The 17,473-nt window shown below is 44.7% G+C and overlaps 1 protein-coding gene and 1 long non-coding RNA gene across 7 annotated transcripts in view; one reads left to right on the plus strand and one right to left on the minus strand.

Annotated features, from left to right (window-relative positions):
- The window catches only part of LOC128340114 (uncharacterized), a 54,524-nt gene that overhangs the window by 18,286 nt on the left and 18,765 nt on the right, over positions 1-17,473 (plus strand). The window lies entirely within an intron of this gene.
- FBXW11 (F-box and WD repeat domain containing 11) overlaps positions 8,155-17,473 on the minus strand; it is a 138,742-nt gene continuing 129,423 nt past the window's right edge. For all 6 annotated transcript variants that reach the window (XM_053284886.1, XM_053284882.1, XM_053284887.1 and 3 more), the window contains 2 exons: positions 16,519-16,706; positions 8,155-10,545 (listed from right to left, as the gene is read on the minus strand). In XM_053284886.1, the coding sequence (XP_053140861.1) occupies positions 16,545-16,706 (162 nt within the window). In that variant the 3' untranslated portion in view covers positions 8,155-10,545; positions 16,519-16,544. The remainder of the gene's footprint in view (positions 10,546-16,518; positions 16,707-17,473) is intronic.

The following is a 17,473-nucleotide window of genomic DNA, read 5'->3' on the forward strand; positions in this document are numbered from 1 at the left end:
ATCCCTAAACAGCTTAGGCCCTGGGTATTTAAGAAAACATCTTCTTTGCCATAGGCCCACATTGCCTTGATTATGCACACACTGCCTTTATCATGCAACCCAGAGGAAAACCTATTCTGTACACAGATGAAAAATATTAGAGGGAATACTATTCTGTACCCAGGTTCATCCTTAAAATGAATGCAGGTCTAGTCTTTCACACAAACACATGTACAAATGTACAGACATATGTATACTCATACAATGTCTGAATAGGGCTAATACCACCAGCTAACACGTATAGGCTGACATCCAGACTAACAAAGCACTGGTGTTATGGAAGAAGCACCTGTGGTTCAAAACAATTCCAGACTAATGTTATACCTGTGCTAGTGCAGGTGGGGGTGGGATTCAGACAACCTCCTATTTCCCCAGAAACACTTTGTGCCACTTGAACATATTTCCTGAAGGCTGCACAGCTCTCAGGGACATATTGTTGGGGTTGCAAGAGAGCTTCTGGGGGAATGGGAGGTTATCAAAATTTGCTCCCCACCCGCACTACATGAGCAGTGAAGCTGAGTTGAATTCTTCAGAAGTGTTGGTGCTTGATACGTTTGAATGTCAGCCACTGATTTCATCTCCTTGGAGGAACGGCAAGACATTTCTGTTATCAAACCACCAAGCCCACAGAGAAGCAAATGGTTCAGTTTGGGGGATGGGGCCATAACTTAGTGAGAGTGCATTTGCTTTGCATCTAGACAGCTTGAGATTCAATCCCTGGCATCTCAAGAAAGTTTTTCACACAGGGCTTTTAAAGCCCTTTAACTCCCATCTCCTCCAGAAGGGAGGGGGATGTTCACATATCTGCCAGATTTACCCCAAAGTCCCTGCGAATTATAGGGGAGCAGTTCACACAAAATTTGGGTTTTTCACTGCACATTAGTGTAACCCAATTTATATCTGTGGTTAAAAAAAATGAATCGTTGGTACTTACCTGAATGGTCATTCTCCTCAGAAATATGAATTGTATCCATGAAGAATCATGGGTTGTCATGACCTCCTGCTCCGAGACAGGGCCAATCACGAACTTTGCCTCCATCAGGAGGGAGGGGCAATCTCCTCAATCTTCAGTTTGTAGACAGCTCTTATTAGCTCCGAAAGAAACTCAAAGAACAGATCAGAATAAACAGCAAGGAACTCAGGAGGTAAGGCAATGCACACCCCTGGGAACATACCCTAGTACTAACTCAACATCCTCCAAGGAGAACAGTCCACCCCAGAAAGGAAACTGCCCAATATAGATAAAACCAGACAACACAAGGACACCAGGAGACAGACAAGACAACCAGACAAACTCGCGGGTGGGACGGATACAACGCATACTTCTGAGGAGAATGACCATTCAGGTAAGTACCAACGATTCATTCTCCCTCAGAAGAGGGTTGTATCCATGAAAGATCATGGGAACTACCATAGCCCCTCCTTGTAATCAGGTGGGAACTCTGGTCTTAGGTAGAAACTACCTGCTGCTGGACTCACCTGCCAAACGCCGCATCAGCAGATGTCCAGTCATGGATCTTATAGTGCCTCATGAATGTAGAGGGAGGCCCAAGTGGCAGCATGGCTAATATCGACCAGAGGGGCCAACATGGAAAAGGTGGTGATAGCAGCAGCGCTCCTGGTGGAGTGAGCCATGATTCCCTCAGGGACATGCACACCTGATTCCATATATGCCAACTGAATACATGAGCAAATCCAACAGGAAAAAGAAGATGCAGAAACCTTCTTACCCAGGGAACAAACCCTGAAAGACACAAAGAAGGACTCCAACAGCCTGAAGGACTTAGTACAGCACAGGTAGATCCGCACTGCCCTGCGCACATCCATGGTATGTATGCCACTCCTTCTTCTTAGGGGAAGAAGGACTAGGGCAGAAGAAGGGAAGCATCCACTCCTGGGCCCTAAGGAAGACAGAACTGACCTTGGGAATATAGGTTGGATCGGTACACAACAACACAAAGTTGGGGAAGACCAAACATAGTTGGGGAAGACCTTCCGAACTAACAAGGTCCCCAGGTCGGAGACCCACCTGGCGGAAGTGATTGCGACCAAGAACAAGACCTTTAGGGTAAGAATCCTCAAGGACACCCAACACAGGAGTTTGAAAGGTGGCTTCGTGAGGGCCCTCAGGACCAGGTTCAGGTCCCAAGTGGGGAACCTGTGAATCGTAGGCAGATTGAGAATAGCTGCCCCCTTAAGGAACCTCTGAATATGCAGATACATAGAGAGAGAGGAAGCCCCTGGAACCTGTAAGACTGAGGATATGGCGAAGACCTGGCAGCGAAAGGTATTAGGTTGAAGACCCTTGTCTAGACCCCCTTGCAAGAACCCAGGACATGAGATACTGATGCTGAAATTGGGGCAACACCCAACAAAGAACACCATTTAGAGAAAGCTTTCCAGGTTGATTGGTAAACCCTGATGGTGGAAGGGCAACGGGAGGCCAGTATGGTGTCCTGGACCACAGTGAAATATCCACATGCCCCTAGGGAACTCCACTCACTCTCCAAGCGAAGAAGTTGAACCAGTCCAGCTCTTGGTGAAACACCGGGCCCTGACTGAGAAGGTGAGGATGGCATCCCAGGGACAATGGCGGTTCGCTGGACAACTCCACTAGGTCCGGAAACCATGGCCAGTGGGGCCAGTGTGGGGCCATCAGAATGATTTCTGCCCGTAATTGACAAATCCTCTGGATTGTTTGCAGAATTATGGCTGTGGGCAGGAAGGCATAAACAAGACCAACCAGCCATGGAAACGTCAGGGCGCCCGCCCACCTGGCTCCGTGGGATTGATACCTGGAGAGAATGCGAGCCAGCTTTGAGTTTCCTGAGGAGGCAAAGAGGTCTATGGCCAGGCGACTGAAGTTCTGCACAATCTGCTGGAAGACCTGAGGATCCAGGGACCACTTGGCCTGAGCTAACTGAGCCCGACTCAACCAGTCCACAACTGTGTTTAAGGCTCCACTGATGTGATCGTCCTCCAGGGAGAGAAGATGTCTCTCTGCCCAGTTTAGCAGGACTGTGGCCTCCTTCATCAGGGGCCTGGACCTGGTCTCGCCCTGGCAATTGACATGTGCCTTGGCCTTTATGCTGTCTGTTCGTACCAGCATGTGCTGGTTCTGGACCATGGGTAGAAACCCCTTGAAGGAATTCCTGATTGCTCGGAGTTCCAGCCAATTTATGGAGCACGACCTTTTGCTCTGAGACCAGAGGCCTTGAGCTACAAGGTGCTGACAATCACCGCCCCAGCCCTGAGGGCTGGTATCCGTGGTCACCTAGATGCGGCTGACCGGAAAGAACTGGACACCCCTCTCGATGGCAGGGGAGACCCACCAATTCAGGGACTGCAGAACTGGAGCCGGCAAGCTTACACTCAGTCTGGACCTGCGCATTATCTCTTCTTGATAAGGCAACAACACACACTAGAGCGGACTGGAGTCGAACCAACTCCAGGGCACTATACCTATGGTCGATATCATAAGACCCTGCAGTTGGCTCAGGGATAGCACGTCCGACCTTGGGCGGGAGATCAGGGAGCAACATTTGGAGAGAAGTGTGTTCCTGCGCTTGGCGGGGAGGGACACCAGTCCCTTGTCTGTGTTGATCAGCTCCCCCAGGTGAGTGATCTTGGTCTGGGGCACTGGGGAACTCTTTTGGAAGTTTACTATGAAGCTGTGTGCTTCCAGAACTGCCAACACCAAGCGGATGTCCTCCTGGCCCCATGGAACAATGGATACCAAATCAGTAGGTCGTCCAAATATAGGTAAAGATGGATGCCCTTGGTCTGAGGCCTGGTCCAGGCGAACCTGTCTTGCCTATTCTGGCGGGATCAAAAGGATGAACTGAAGCCCCTGGAGGAAGAAGATGAAGGAGAAAAGTTCTGGCGCTCAGGGTGTTGGACCATGGAAGGCATAGCCTTCTTGTCTTTTGTTTCAACTAAAACAGATTCCAACAGCTCTCCGAACAGCTTTCCCTCTTTGAAGACAGAATTGGCTAAGTTGGACCGGGACTTTTGGTCCACCTTCCAATTCTTAAGCCAGAAGTGGCGTCTAATGGTAATATCTGACACCAGAGCTCTGGCTGACAGCTGTACCGCGTCCAGGGACGAATCGGCCATAAATGTGGCCACTTTCCCCAGCTTATTTCAATCTTGCCTAAGGATGGTCAATTCTGGGGGCACCAGGGGAGTGAGCTCCCTAACCCACAGGACTGCCACTCTTGCAAACATATAGTTAGCTGTAGAGGCCCTGAGAGACAGAGCTGATGCCTCGTGAGACCTTCAAAGGGTAGCATCACATTTCTTGTCATCCAGGTTTTTTAGGACATTGTCCCCATCCTTGTGGAACACAGCCCCCATCACCAATGCAGCCACCTTGGCATCTATGGGTGGCACCTGGAGAATTTCCATAAGGATGCTACTGGAGTTATATAGGCGCTGAATCGCAGGCAGAGGCCCCTTACTCTCGGTGAGCTTGCCCCACTCATTTTGAAAAATGTCTAAGAATACCTGAGGGCAGAGCACAGACACCTCTGGTGGCTTCAGCGAAGGGAGCACCGCTGGGTCTTCTTCGGCCTTGCCCGCGCTAGCCTGGGCAACTCCCTCCAGATGCAAGGTCCTGCAGGCCTTATGCAGCGGGACAGAAAAGTCGGCCTGGGAGAATAGCCAGTACTGGGGCTGCTGAGGGGTGGCTGAATCTGCCTCATCCCCAGAAAGCTCTCCCTCTGCCCAATCAGAATCTGATGCTTCAGATGGATCGCCGGGTAATGGGTTAACAGGCTGTGAGGGGACCACAGGACCCATGGGGGGACCGGGAGAGCGAGAAGGGGACAAGGTGGGCAGCCCTCCATCCCCACTGGGGGCAGTGCTGTTCACAGGCCAGGCAACTGCAACGGTACACAAAGTGCTGATAGCTGAGCCCAAAATGGCTGCCACAGCCATTTGGGTGGGAAAGCTCTGGGCTGAGGAGGAAAGAGGCAGGAACTGGGAGAGGTGGCCAGGGCAGTTTCCTGAACTCCTCCATGACAATGCGGTGGAGTAAGACCGCAAATCCCAGAGGAATGTCATCCTCAGCAGGTTCAGCTGTGGCCGAAGTGGGGGCAGAGGTGCAGAAGTGCTTGGTGGGGGGCCAGAGAGATCACCCAAGCCCCAAACCCCCTCCAGTGCAGGCGACGGCTCACCTCCCGAACCACCCGGTGACTCCGGAGCGCTCTGTGGGAGAGCCGAAGCCCTGAACTCACCCTCCACCAGCACGCCTCTTCGCAAGGATGACTTAGAAACTGTGGGGCAGGAACTGCTGCCTTTCGGCTTGGCCTCTGGAGCAGACTTGTCCCACTTCTTGGCCTTGGCGGTCTTGGCCGACTTGCTGTGATGCCGAACTCCAGGTGCGAGAGAGGTTGCCGCTGCCCACTCAGCCTGGCACAGAGTGCACCATTGAATCCTTGGAGAGGGAGGAAGAAACCTTCCTCTCACCACACGGAGGCTCAGGTGTCATGTGTAAGGCATACTACAAGCCACAGCTGAGGATGATGCACTTGTGCTCTGTCTCCTTGGTTCCCTCCTAACGTGGCCTAGGGGCCCACAGGTAAAAATCAAGGCAGACGAGAGATGAGGAGAACTGCAGATCTCAGCTGGATCAGTAACAAGAATGAGGAATGGAAAACAGAGACGGAGCACTTGCTTGGAGCGAGACAGGGTGAAGAACTGAAGATTGAGGGGATTGCCCCTCCCTCCTGATGGAGGCAAAGTTCTTGATTGGCCCTGTTTCAGAGCAGGAGATCGTGACAACCCATGATCCTTCATGGGTACAGCCCTCTTCTGAGGGAGAATCCACTATTTGCATCTTTTTGGGGGACATCTTCAAGTTCACAGTAAAGCCTGCCATGTGTAAAAGTCCCAGGGAGATCTGGGAGACACCTGCCTGAAACCCTAGAGAAGCTGCTGCCTGTCAAGCTAGATGGCCCAATTCATCTGAGCTGGTATAAGGTAGCTCCCTACATTCACAACAAGCAGCAGCAACTTGACCCAAAAGGTTCCCATGAAATTAGTTTTGAGATGCCAGAGAAACAAGAAAGAGGCCTATTAGGTGTAAGGTTTGCCCTTGAATATTTCAGGTTGATATACCACTTCATGGTTAGTGTGTTCTAATCCTTACAACAACCTATAAAGGTAGGGTATTTATCCCCATTTTCATATGGAGGGCTGAGAAAAAGTACTTTGCTTCAGACCACCTAGTGAATTCATGGCAAAGGCAAGATTCTAACCAAGGGCTTTTCAATTCACAGCTCAGTTTTTAGTGCAAGCGAAACAGGATGCTGGAGATGCATGAATGCTCCATCTGTTTTTGGCTAAAACCAGCCACTTGGGATTTGGGCTGTGGGTGGAGGGAGAGGAAACTTCACCTCTTTCCCTCAGATCCACATCCCCCATGGACTGAAATTAACCATGGACAGGAACACATAAAGGCACAATACATATACATATTCTGTGAATCTAGAGAGGAGGATGCTACTCACTGGAAAAATCCTGTGGAAGAATCCATGTACCAAGATTTTGCTTCTGGATAAGTCAGATTTATTTATTTTTTAAACACACACACCTTGAAACAGGATATGCATATTTTGCAGTTTTGAGAAAAAGTCCACTGGGAGTGTTATTACTTATACACTTTTCAACAAAAAGTACTCAAAGTAGTTTTACATAGCAAGAGGAAGAAGATGGTTCCATCCTTAATGGACTCACAGTCTAAAAGGTCCCCTGCTAACTATAAGAGAACCATCACTTGAAAAAGGAGCTCATTTGCCCATTTAGCAGGGGAGTATAAGAAATGTGTGCAGATCTTTTTCTTTTTTTGGTCATTTCCTTCATTCTGCTCAAAGCACCAGTGCAGGGATGGAACTGTTGTCTAGCTCCAAGTTCAGTTCAGTTAAACACAAGGCTTCATGGGGTACCATGAACACATAATATGACCTCCATATACCTCCAGCATGCAAATCCTAGCTCATGAATATATCTCTAGGATTCCCCCACTGGGTCCAACCCGCATCTCTAGCTTTATAAGACTTCCTTTGGTTGGCTTGCTTCTGTGGCAGCATTTTAAGTGGTGTGTTCATTTTTTGATTGATTTGTCTGATTTTGTTCAAATTTTGTATTGTTTTGATTAGATTGTTAGCCACTTTGGGCACCTCTGATGGAGGGGGAAGCGAGATACTGAATATTTATAAATATTTGGCAGAGCCCAGGTTCTGCAGAATAGGGGTGCCATTTCAGGTTCTGAAGAGGTGAGATTCACTAATGTTCAATGGCTGATTTGAAACATTTCAGGAACCAATGCTTATTTTGTTTTCCCCCTAGTCACTTTAAGTGGCGCATTGGGGAAATGCTTGACTTACAAGCAGAAGGTTGCCGGTTTGAACCCCCGATAGGAAGATGCTGAAAGGCATCATCTCATACTGCATGGGAGGAGGCAATGGTAAACCCCTCCTGTATTCTACCAACGAAAACCACAGGGCTCTGTGGATGCCAGGAGTCGAAATTGACTTGACGGCACACTTTACCTTTAAAATTTCCCCTGATGAGGAACTGTGTGCTGTTCAAAACACAGATGTCATACGTTATAATAATTTGTCCCTTAACACTGACTTATTTCTTTGCTCAGCATTGTTTGGGCGCTCCTTTTTTGTTGGGCTACAAATTAAGAAGCAACACAAAGAAATCCAAAGACCTTGTATAGGGTTAGATTTTGTTGCCTGCAAAATACTCATAGTAAAGCCTTTAAGTTGAATTAAAATGCTATTTTTCTGCCTCTATCATTGAAATCAGTTCCACAGACTTTTGCAACAGCAATTTATCTCCCATGGACACTAAAAGGCAAAAATGAATATGCAGGAACCACTGGGTTATGAAAGTATTATGCTTCGGTAATGTCAAGTCCCTATGAAGTTGTTATTTTCATTTACTCAAAAGAATCAATATATATTTGGCTGGGGAGATATTCAAGACTACTCGAGAAACACAAGGAACATTTTGTTTAAATTATGAGTTCAGAATTTGGACCATTCTATTCAACTTGTACAGTTTAACAATACTTCAGAGCTTGGTTAATGATATGAAACAAGCGAAGTTTAAATTTTTTTTATTAAGCACATTCCACGTACAAAGCCTTATATCATGAACAATATCTGTACAATTCAACAGTTGTCAAATAAGCTGTTCATACACAAACTTTCCAAACAGGTAACTGGCAAACATAATTACAAGTTAGAGTAAGACTATCCCAGTGCTTTGAAACATTAATCTAGCAGTAACATACAGCTGCTCAGTTATGATTAGCGAAACAAAGTCCAGAGTACAGCCAGGATCACTATCATTAATCCCAGGAGCCAAGTTCCTTGGGTGCCAGTCACAAACTCCACGGCTATGTTACACCAAGCACAATCAAAAGTAGTTTAGGCTGCATCTTCAAATACCATTATTTCCCATGGAAAAACATGAATTTAATCTTACACATGCATTAAAAAGGACAGTTCTCCATAAATACCTTCGTCTTCAGGGCTGCTATAGAAATTCATTCATTTTACAGCCATTAGATGACATGGGGGGGGGAGATAAGCCACTTCCACAACCGTCAACCATATTAAAAACTGAGAACATGGGAATGTGTCCCCCTTATATTTTTTGTGGGGTTTGATCATATCCATGTAACAAGTATTTGCAGCAGTGTTCAGAAAGGGAATTTATGAACTCAAACTGTTGATTTGTAACACTCAGGAAGGCAAAGAGCGGAATACCAGAAGCAGCTCAAGTTGCACCTTTTAAACATCTGACATGTGCTTTCATTTTTAAAATTTGACTGACAAGCTGGCAGGTGTGCGAGTGAAATATCCAGCCACAGCTGTTCCACTAAATAAGCAATATTCATTCATTGGTCATTTTAATTGGTTATCAACATTCCTTGACCTCTCAACCAAAGGGGGGTGGGGAGAAAGAAAAATCAAGAGTGACAAAAAAGGAAAAACAAATACAAAACCATATGACTAAGGAATGACAGTGTCCATATCCAGGCCAACTACTTCTCCTAAATCAACCAATATTATACTTTATTAGTTAATACATTTCAAACGAGCATTAGAAGAAGCCACTAAACGATGTTGCCCAGCAATAATGTAAAGATACAGATACAGCATTTGTAGGGAATTTATTTTTTTATTGGGGAGTGTATAACTACCATGGCCAATCACAAGTTTAAAGAGAGAAGTTCCAATGACGTGTGCCCTAACAACTAGGTTTCTCAAAATTAAATGAGGAACACCGATCATCTCCCTTAAAGTCACAGTGGATTAGAAGTTCATTTTTAATTTGATTTATCAGCATGGTAATTCAAAGATTCTTCAAGTGGATTTTAAAAGATGTTAGTCATGTATGCAACTCTGGCCAATGGCTGAAGGTGATTTGCAAATATTGCAGCATGGAAAAGAAAACCAAATTTAACGTTTAGTTTTTAAATTTTTTTTAGAAGCAACATTAAGATATTTCATCCCATTTTTGTTTAAAAAGGAAAAATCCTAACGAATACTAAAACCCTCCTTTTCACAGAGAAATGTTTCTAAAGTAACACATCTCAACCCCATTCGGTGCCAGTAGTTAGAATGCCTTGATGCTTAAAAGCTTATGCCTTGGCATCTGTATACAGTATCAGGAGACCCTGACTCCCAGCACTTGGAGGTTACAATGTTATGTACATAATATCTACATGCTTATACAGTTACGGTATTGGAAATAATGAGGCAAGCACACATGAAGGATCCAACTATACCAAATGTTAGAAGGAGTAGGACGGCTGTAGTACAGAGCACAATTAAAAGAAAGGACAGTGCTGTACATCTAGTTTAGATCATCTAGCCCAATTTACAATCTTTAAATTAAAGCAAATTACTGGTGCAGAAATAGGTAAACTATCATCCAAAATATTACCAATTCATCCAGAAATATTTCTACCAGTCCAACTGATACTCCTAGCAAACAAAACAGGATCCGCATCTGTCATTAAACGTAAAGTCTACAGGTGGATGACGACTTTGAACTCAAAGCCCTGTACATTCTGGGTATATGTTTGGCACCCACATTTCACTGAGAATGTTTTTCTTCTTCAGAGTCAGATAAAAGTGCAAAGCAAATATAAATTAGGTCAAGTCCTCCCTTGACATCCGATTTACTCCTGGAAAAACAAGCCATCAGTTCAGTGTATATGGGCAATTTACTCATGAAGCTTTGGATCTTGCATTGTAGTGAAGGATAGACTGAATTTCTTCTACTTGAACTCAGTGAATTCCTAGTCAATTCCTTGGAGGAGGCCACTGAGTGACCAAGGACTGGAAAAGATAAGTTTAGATATAGAATTGTGCTGCTTCGCATCTACACAGCATCTAGAACCACTTCTGACTTTAGCGGTGGCTAAGGTCTTCAGGTATGTAAGAGCCAAATATCCAGTAGTTCAAAGACTGTGGAATCCTACAAGAAGAAAGTGACAAACTTGAATTAATTGCAAGAGAAGTTTGGCAATTGAATACACTTCTAGAAACACCAGAAGCTATCATTAAGCACAATAAACATGCAAGAAGAAAGAAAGGCATGGTGCTTTTCTATTGGAATTTGCAGAGTGAGGTATTTCAAAATAATATATGAAACAACCTTTCCCTTATTCCCCAACACACAAAAAATAATACAGGTGTAAACACTTCCACAGCTACCTCCAGAGCTTGGGGAATAATTTAAATGTATTTCCCCAACGAAGGTCTCAATTTCTACAGTGCCCCTAACAGTCCACTTTACATTTTAAATGAACTGCCTCATACCACTATCAAAAAAGATTAAATGTATTTGGAAAAAAATATCTTTTTTCAAAAAAGTGAAAAGTTTTTTGTTTTTTTTTAAGTAAGATAAATTGGAAGCTTCTCTTAAAGGTCACAAAATAATTAAGTCTAATCTAAAATTTCTTTCTCCCCAAGAGAGACAGACTAGTGTTCAGCAATGGCCATGGGAGTTTCACTGCTAAGCATTTTTTGGTTTATACTTAAATGTTTAATAAAGGATTACATTAGATCATCATATGGTAACAATTTTGATCTTGTTACAATAAAATATGGAATTCAACAGAAGGCAATAAAATAGCCAAGAGTGCCAAGCTTGTCAGAAATGATAAGAGGCATATTCGTTTGGGACATTATGAAAGAGGCTGTAGGCTTGCTTTGTTTATTTTAATTAATTAATAAATTTGAGCATATAAAACTATTTCTCTACATTAGCAATATGTGTTATTTTGCAACTTTATCTGATAAGCTTTTGCTCTGTCATGTGGAAAACACTGCAGCTGCCATTTATTAAGTCAGACCATTGGTTCATCCAGCCGGGTGGTGACTACTCCCCAATTGGCAATGGTTCTTGAGCCAGCTCCACTACCCAAAATCCTTTAAGCAGAGACACCAAGGCTTGGAATATGAGAACTTCTGCTTGCAAACTATGCATTCTACCACTCAACTGTTATAACTGTCATTAGCTACATATATAAACTGGCTGGCTGGCCACTCAACACAGTGGTAGATCTTCCCTTATGAAGGGGAGTGTATACCACTGAACACTCTGTTTCAACAACCTGGATACACGCACACCCCTCCATCACATCTTAATTTGTTTTACCCAGGATAGGGTCCCTACTTCAAACAGAGATGGTGCTGTTGAGTCAGTGTCGACTCCTGGCGACTACAGAGTCATGTGGTTTTCTTGGTATATTACAGGAGTGGTTTACCATTGCCTTCTCCCACGCAGTATGAGATGATGCCTTTTGGCACCTTCCTACAGCGCTGTATCTGATCAGTTGTGCCTCAGTTATCCCTGGTGAATTACTTCTAGTCACTGCTTAAAAGTCAAAGTTCAGATATCCCTTCGACACAACACGAAAGAGGTAAAACAAAGTCTACATATGGCACTGTGCATCAAGCTAGCAAGCTTCAGTCCAGTGAATAGAAAGAATATGCTGCCATTATAGCTTATAACGTCCATCTAACTCAGTCTAGCCATAAATAAAATAAAATAAAATAAAATAAAATAAAATAAAAATAGTTCCTTATGAGTCAAGATATGGCACTAACAAGTACATCCATTGGAGAACAGATCCCATAAAATCAGAGAAAGGAAAAATGTAAGACCAGCAGCTTTGGATAAGTTATTAAACTGAACAAAGAAACAAATAACTGGCTTGTAAATACCTTAAAAAAATTAAAAATGGGGCAATTGTTAGTATCTAGTATGGAACTGGAAACAGAAAATCATACGAAACTGATCTACTTTCCCTTTTGTTCGCTAAACAAAGTTCGTAGCTAGAGAACACAAACACAGTATATCCGCTCAGCTTCAATAAAGACTTAAGCATAACCTTACTAGGTGTTTCTGATAGAGCAGCTTGAAAACTCTGGCTTTCTTGAAACCTTGGATTCTTTGGGATCCCTTCTCCTTTTAAAAGGCTCAAGAAAGGACAGGCTGAGCTGAGAGGGTAGGGATAGTCCAGCTGACAGAGGTCAAGTCTATCCATTTCTATTCAGTAGTATGTTCCACTGAGTTTCATGAGATTTACACCCAAGGATTTATGTTTGGGACTGCAGCCTTAGTTTTTCAGGCTGGAGGGGTGGTATCGTCATCAATGCCTGGGCTGGCCCAGAACAAGCTTAGGCCTTTTCTACAAAAGGCGACAAATCTATGTCAACTGCATAATCGAACCCGGTTTTAATCAAACTGGTTTGAAAGGAAAACTGGAAGGAGCAAAAGGTGGCCATCCATGCCCTGGTGAGGAACTCTGGCTTGGGAGTGTGTGACCTGTCTACTGCAAACTAGAAGTGCATTCCTGGGCTGGTCTTGGCACTGGAGCTGTTCCTCTGCAGCTCAGATTCAGGCAATGCCCACCGCTCTACTCCTGGAGAAGATGATCGGCAAGCACCAGACCATTCTAACCACTGGGGAGGCACATGTCCTGGCAGGTCAGTTGAGGACTGGAGTTGTGGAGCGCTCTGCCAGTTGACCGAACTTGGTGCTGATCATGTTTTGGCATGTCTATGTGACCCAACCATGAAGGACAATGCCGCCACTTCTGACGTGTTGCCCAAGTGGAGAGCCCTCTTGGTTAAAGAGATGAGGCAGACAGAGGAGAGGAGGCTGGATCAGAACCAGGAGGAGGGTGCCGAGTGCCAACTTCTAGTGTACAGCCCATGCTCAGCATCGGCATTGCTCCGTAGTCCAGTAGCGTGGTGTCCCTGGCAGCATCAAGACAACTGGCACTTCCACCTGTTTGTTCCACCCTGTGGTTCAAATGGAGACACCTTGGAGCCTTGCGAGGGGTACAGGAAGTGCCAACTGCACCCTACAGTGGTGCCAAACAGAGTGTTCTACAGTACCTCCAGGAACCATTGGTGGTGGCGGACCCCGAGATGGAGCTTGTCCAGTTTGAGGCAATGCATCGTCAAGTCTGACCGGATTGCTGGGGACGTGGTGACACCCCATTGCTCACACTTGGATGTTGGCTTGGTGGAGTGGCAGGTCTTCCTCAAGGCCAACCTCCCCAGCTGGGCTATCCCAAGCTGGATGTGGAGGGTGGGGGGTGACTCATGGTCACCCTCACCCACTGCAACACCAGCTCACCGTGGCCAACCTGAACGTGTCACAGTCTGACTATTTGTGCTGCTGACACATGCAGGCATGCTTGCATGCCACCACCAGGCTCGAGATAATGGACTGGTGCTCCAGGGCCACCAGCCATCAAAGGCTATGGAAAAGTATAGGTGGTGTGTTGTTTTTTTGCTTGCTGGCTTATATCGGTACTGCCAGGCTTGTGATGATGGACTGCTGCTCCTGGGCCAGCACCCATCGGAGGCTGTGATGCAGAATAGGTGGGGGTTTTCTTTTGGTTTCCAGGCTTTGAATTGTGTTGGTTGCTTTGGTTGGTTGTTTTGTTGTTTGCTGCAGCACCACAACCAGACATACACACACGCACACTTTTGGTCAATGATGAGTCTAGACTGGTTCCATGACATGCATCAGCCTGCAGACTGTCAGCCAGGGCCCAGCCCTACCTGAGGCCAACTTACAGCTCACACAAAAATAAAGCAGACTTCTCATGTGGTTTTCTTTTTTCAGTCTCAGCATGCACACACAATTTAACCGCCCAGAGATGAAAGTTTGGGGTGGTGTACAAATTTGATAGATAAATTTAGTTCTGCTTGATCTCAGATGGACAAAGGCAGAAGAACTTGGTTGCCTTGCCAAGTTTGCCTGCTCTTCCTTCCTGAGACTTGCGGTTTTGTTTGGTGTGGTGAAATCGCTGTCTGCTGTTGATTTTCAGTGTGAGATTTGTTCCATGACATGTGTCTGTCCACGCAGCGGCACAGCACACTGTGGGCTGTGACCTGGTGGTCTGACTCTGTGCATTCTTCAATCCAGATGACACACTTAAGAGTCAGGGGCATCTGGTGGGCCACTGTGTGAAACAGGATGCTGGACTAGATAGGCCTTTGGCCTGATCCAGCAGGGCTGTTATGTTCTTTTGTCAAAAGGGTGCCGCTGTTGCTATGGAGTGTCTGGAGAGCAGGTTGTGGCAATAATGATGTTTTGGTGGGCACTTGGCACTGTATGGCTGGCAGTGGCACAGAATCTGGGTCAGTGATTTTTTACTGGTCTGGCTTTGCACTGCGTTCTGTGGGTGGGAAAAATAATCTAGTTTTAAAATGTCTCTGTGTGAACTTAAGTGTGCAGTGCTGTTTCTGGCTCTGCCATAGGGAATAATAGGAAGTCGAACTGGCCCATTATTCCCTATGGGTAGTGCCTATGGATACCAAAACGGGTTGGGTGGTACATCATGATGTGTGCTACTACCACCCAACCCTCAAAGCAATTGGGCAATCAGACTATTTTTAAATAAAATTTTTGAATTTTTTCCAGGGTTAATAGGACAAAGGTTTTGCCCTACTGATGACCCCAAATAAATTCAAAAATTCATTACAAGTAGCCTCGATTGCTTTGCAGGTTGGGTGGTAGATAGCACACATCATTACATACCACCCAACCTACTTGGGTGTCCCTAGGCACTAACCATAGAGAATAAAGGGCTGGTTGAAATTCCCATTATCCCCTATGGCAGAACCACTTTGAAACAGATTGAACCCGTTTTGAATTAGAACCGAACCAGCGGCCGGTTCGATATAACTGACACTCGGACTGGGGACCCCAGTTCGAGTCCAGTTTGAACTTGAATCAAACTGCAAGATCTGGTTTTGTGCATTACCTCTAATACCAAAGCAACAGTATAACATTTGGAATGGTATGTTCAAATTGTTACAAAAAAACGCTCATGGCATGTTAAATTATTATTCTGGACACTGAAAATATGAGGAATCCTCCCATCCATGTTTAAGTGGTAGCAAGGAACAGGAATTGATGCATGCAATCCAGCAGGTACCATGAAAAAAGGCCAGGGCTTTAACTTGTTTATCCTTGCTTAACAAGGTAAGGCACACATACATAAATACAGCTCACAGGAGACACTGCTGAAAGGGGTATGAAGTTGTGCACATGGAAATCCATACCAGTAGACCCATGAAGACTGCACTGGAGAAATACCAAGTTGCCACAAATTGTGAAAGAGTAACAAAGGAGGCCCCAATGTGAATATTTTATTCTAAAGTTAATCAATTAATTGGTTACCACATGTCATCTTACTGACAGTGCAACTACCATGAGCAGAGGAAGCTGCCATATACTGAGTCAGATTATTGGTCTATCTAGCTCAGTATCATCTACAGAGTCTGGCAGCAGCTTCTCCAAGGTTGCAGGCAGAAATCTCTCTCAGCCCTATCTTAGAGAAACCAGGGAAGGAATCTGAAACCTTCTGCTCTTCCCAGAGTGGCTCCATCCCCTGAAGGGCTTATCTTACTGTGCTCACATGTGGGGTCTCATTAAAATGCAACCAAGGCAGACCCTGCTTAGCTAAAGGGACAAGTCATGCTTGCTACCACAAGACCAGCACTGAAACATTCAGTGCTGTGGCTGCAACCAGAGTTGAAATCACAGAAAAACCAGGCTGGATTGAGCCACAGGCCTGTACTGTGACCAGGATGTGAGTACAGGCTCACAGTAAGGCCTGTACTATGACCAGAAGGAACAAGTGAAATTGCTGGCAAGAGAAGGTAACAAAGAGGACTCTCAGGGACAAGTTTAGATAGCGTAGTTAATGCGTTTTCCCAACCATTTCTTTTCTCCTGTATGCTCTTTTGGTACTTGCTGTGTGTTCTAGGTTTGTGTGTTCTAGGTTTGTGTGAAGAAACTAAAATGTTAATGTTTTAATTGAAACCCCCCCCCCACCCCCCATTAAACTTTCTTATTATATAAACATTAGATTAGAGAGAACCGAGCAGCAGCAACAGGTACAAAAATAAGGCTTACCTTGGAAAGTAGTAAATTGCAGACTGTTATCTGGAGATGTAAGTGTATGTTCTGGATGGAGAGCGTGACTCATTTTGTGCATTGGGAGGCACATTTAAAAAATCCCAAATCAAAATGGTATCATCATGAGAACTACTAATGATCTGAAATTCATCAAATTGGAGTCTAAACACACGACCTGAATGTTCCTAAAATATTGCAAAGATATATAGTTAGTGGGACGGAAGATTCCTTTCCCTAGATTCATACTTGTACTCAAATATTAATTTCTTTATGAAGTTGGAAAGAACCTGTGAACATAGGAAGCTGCTGTATTGTATACCACCCAGAGACTTGCATTTTGGGTGGTAAATAAATTATGTTAAATAAATAAAATAAATAAATTATATTGAATCAAATCACAGGTCCATCTAGCTCAGTATTGTCTACACTGGCTGATAGCAGTTCTCCACGGTTTCAGAAGAAGTCTGAAAAATCCATGACTATGATGCAAGGTGTCAATTTCACACAGAATGACTCAATTAGGAGTTTATGGAATGACTCACTTTACATTTTGTACTCTAGTACAGATTCCTGAGTGCAAAATACACGTTCCTCCTGATCAGTTCGAAGGGAGCAATTGTGTGTAAAATTTGGCACATATCTGTAAAAAGTACTTGGAAGAAGTAACTAAATCCAAATTCTTAGATTTTTTTTTTTAAAGAACAAATGCCAAATTTTAATTGCAGACACCATTCAGTTTTAATGAGCTACCCATAGCAAAGTGAGAACTGTAAACTGATATTCAATCTAGAATCTTCTCTAGCTGTCCTTCTCTTTCGGGTTAGGAACATAGGAAGCTGCCATATACTGAGTCATACCATTGGTCTATCTAGCTCAGTATTGTCTTCACAGACTGGCAGTGGCTTCTCCAAGGTTGCAGGCAGGAATCTCTCTCAGCCCTATCTGGGAGAAA

The sequence above is a fragment of the Hemicordylus capensis genome, chromosome 1 (assembly GCF_027244095.1).
Source record: "Hemicordylus capensis ecotype Gifberg chromosome 1, rHemCap1.1.pri, whole genome shotgun sequence".
Lineage (NCBI taxonomy): Eukaryota > Metazoa > Chordata > Lepidosauria > Squamata > Cordylidae > Hemicordylus > Hemicordylus capensis.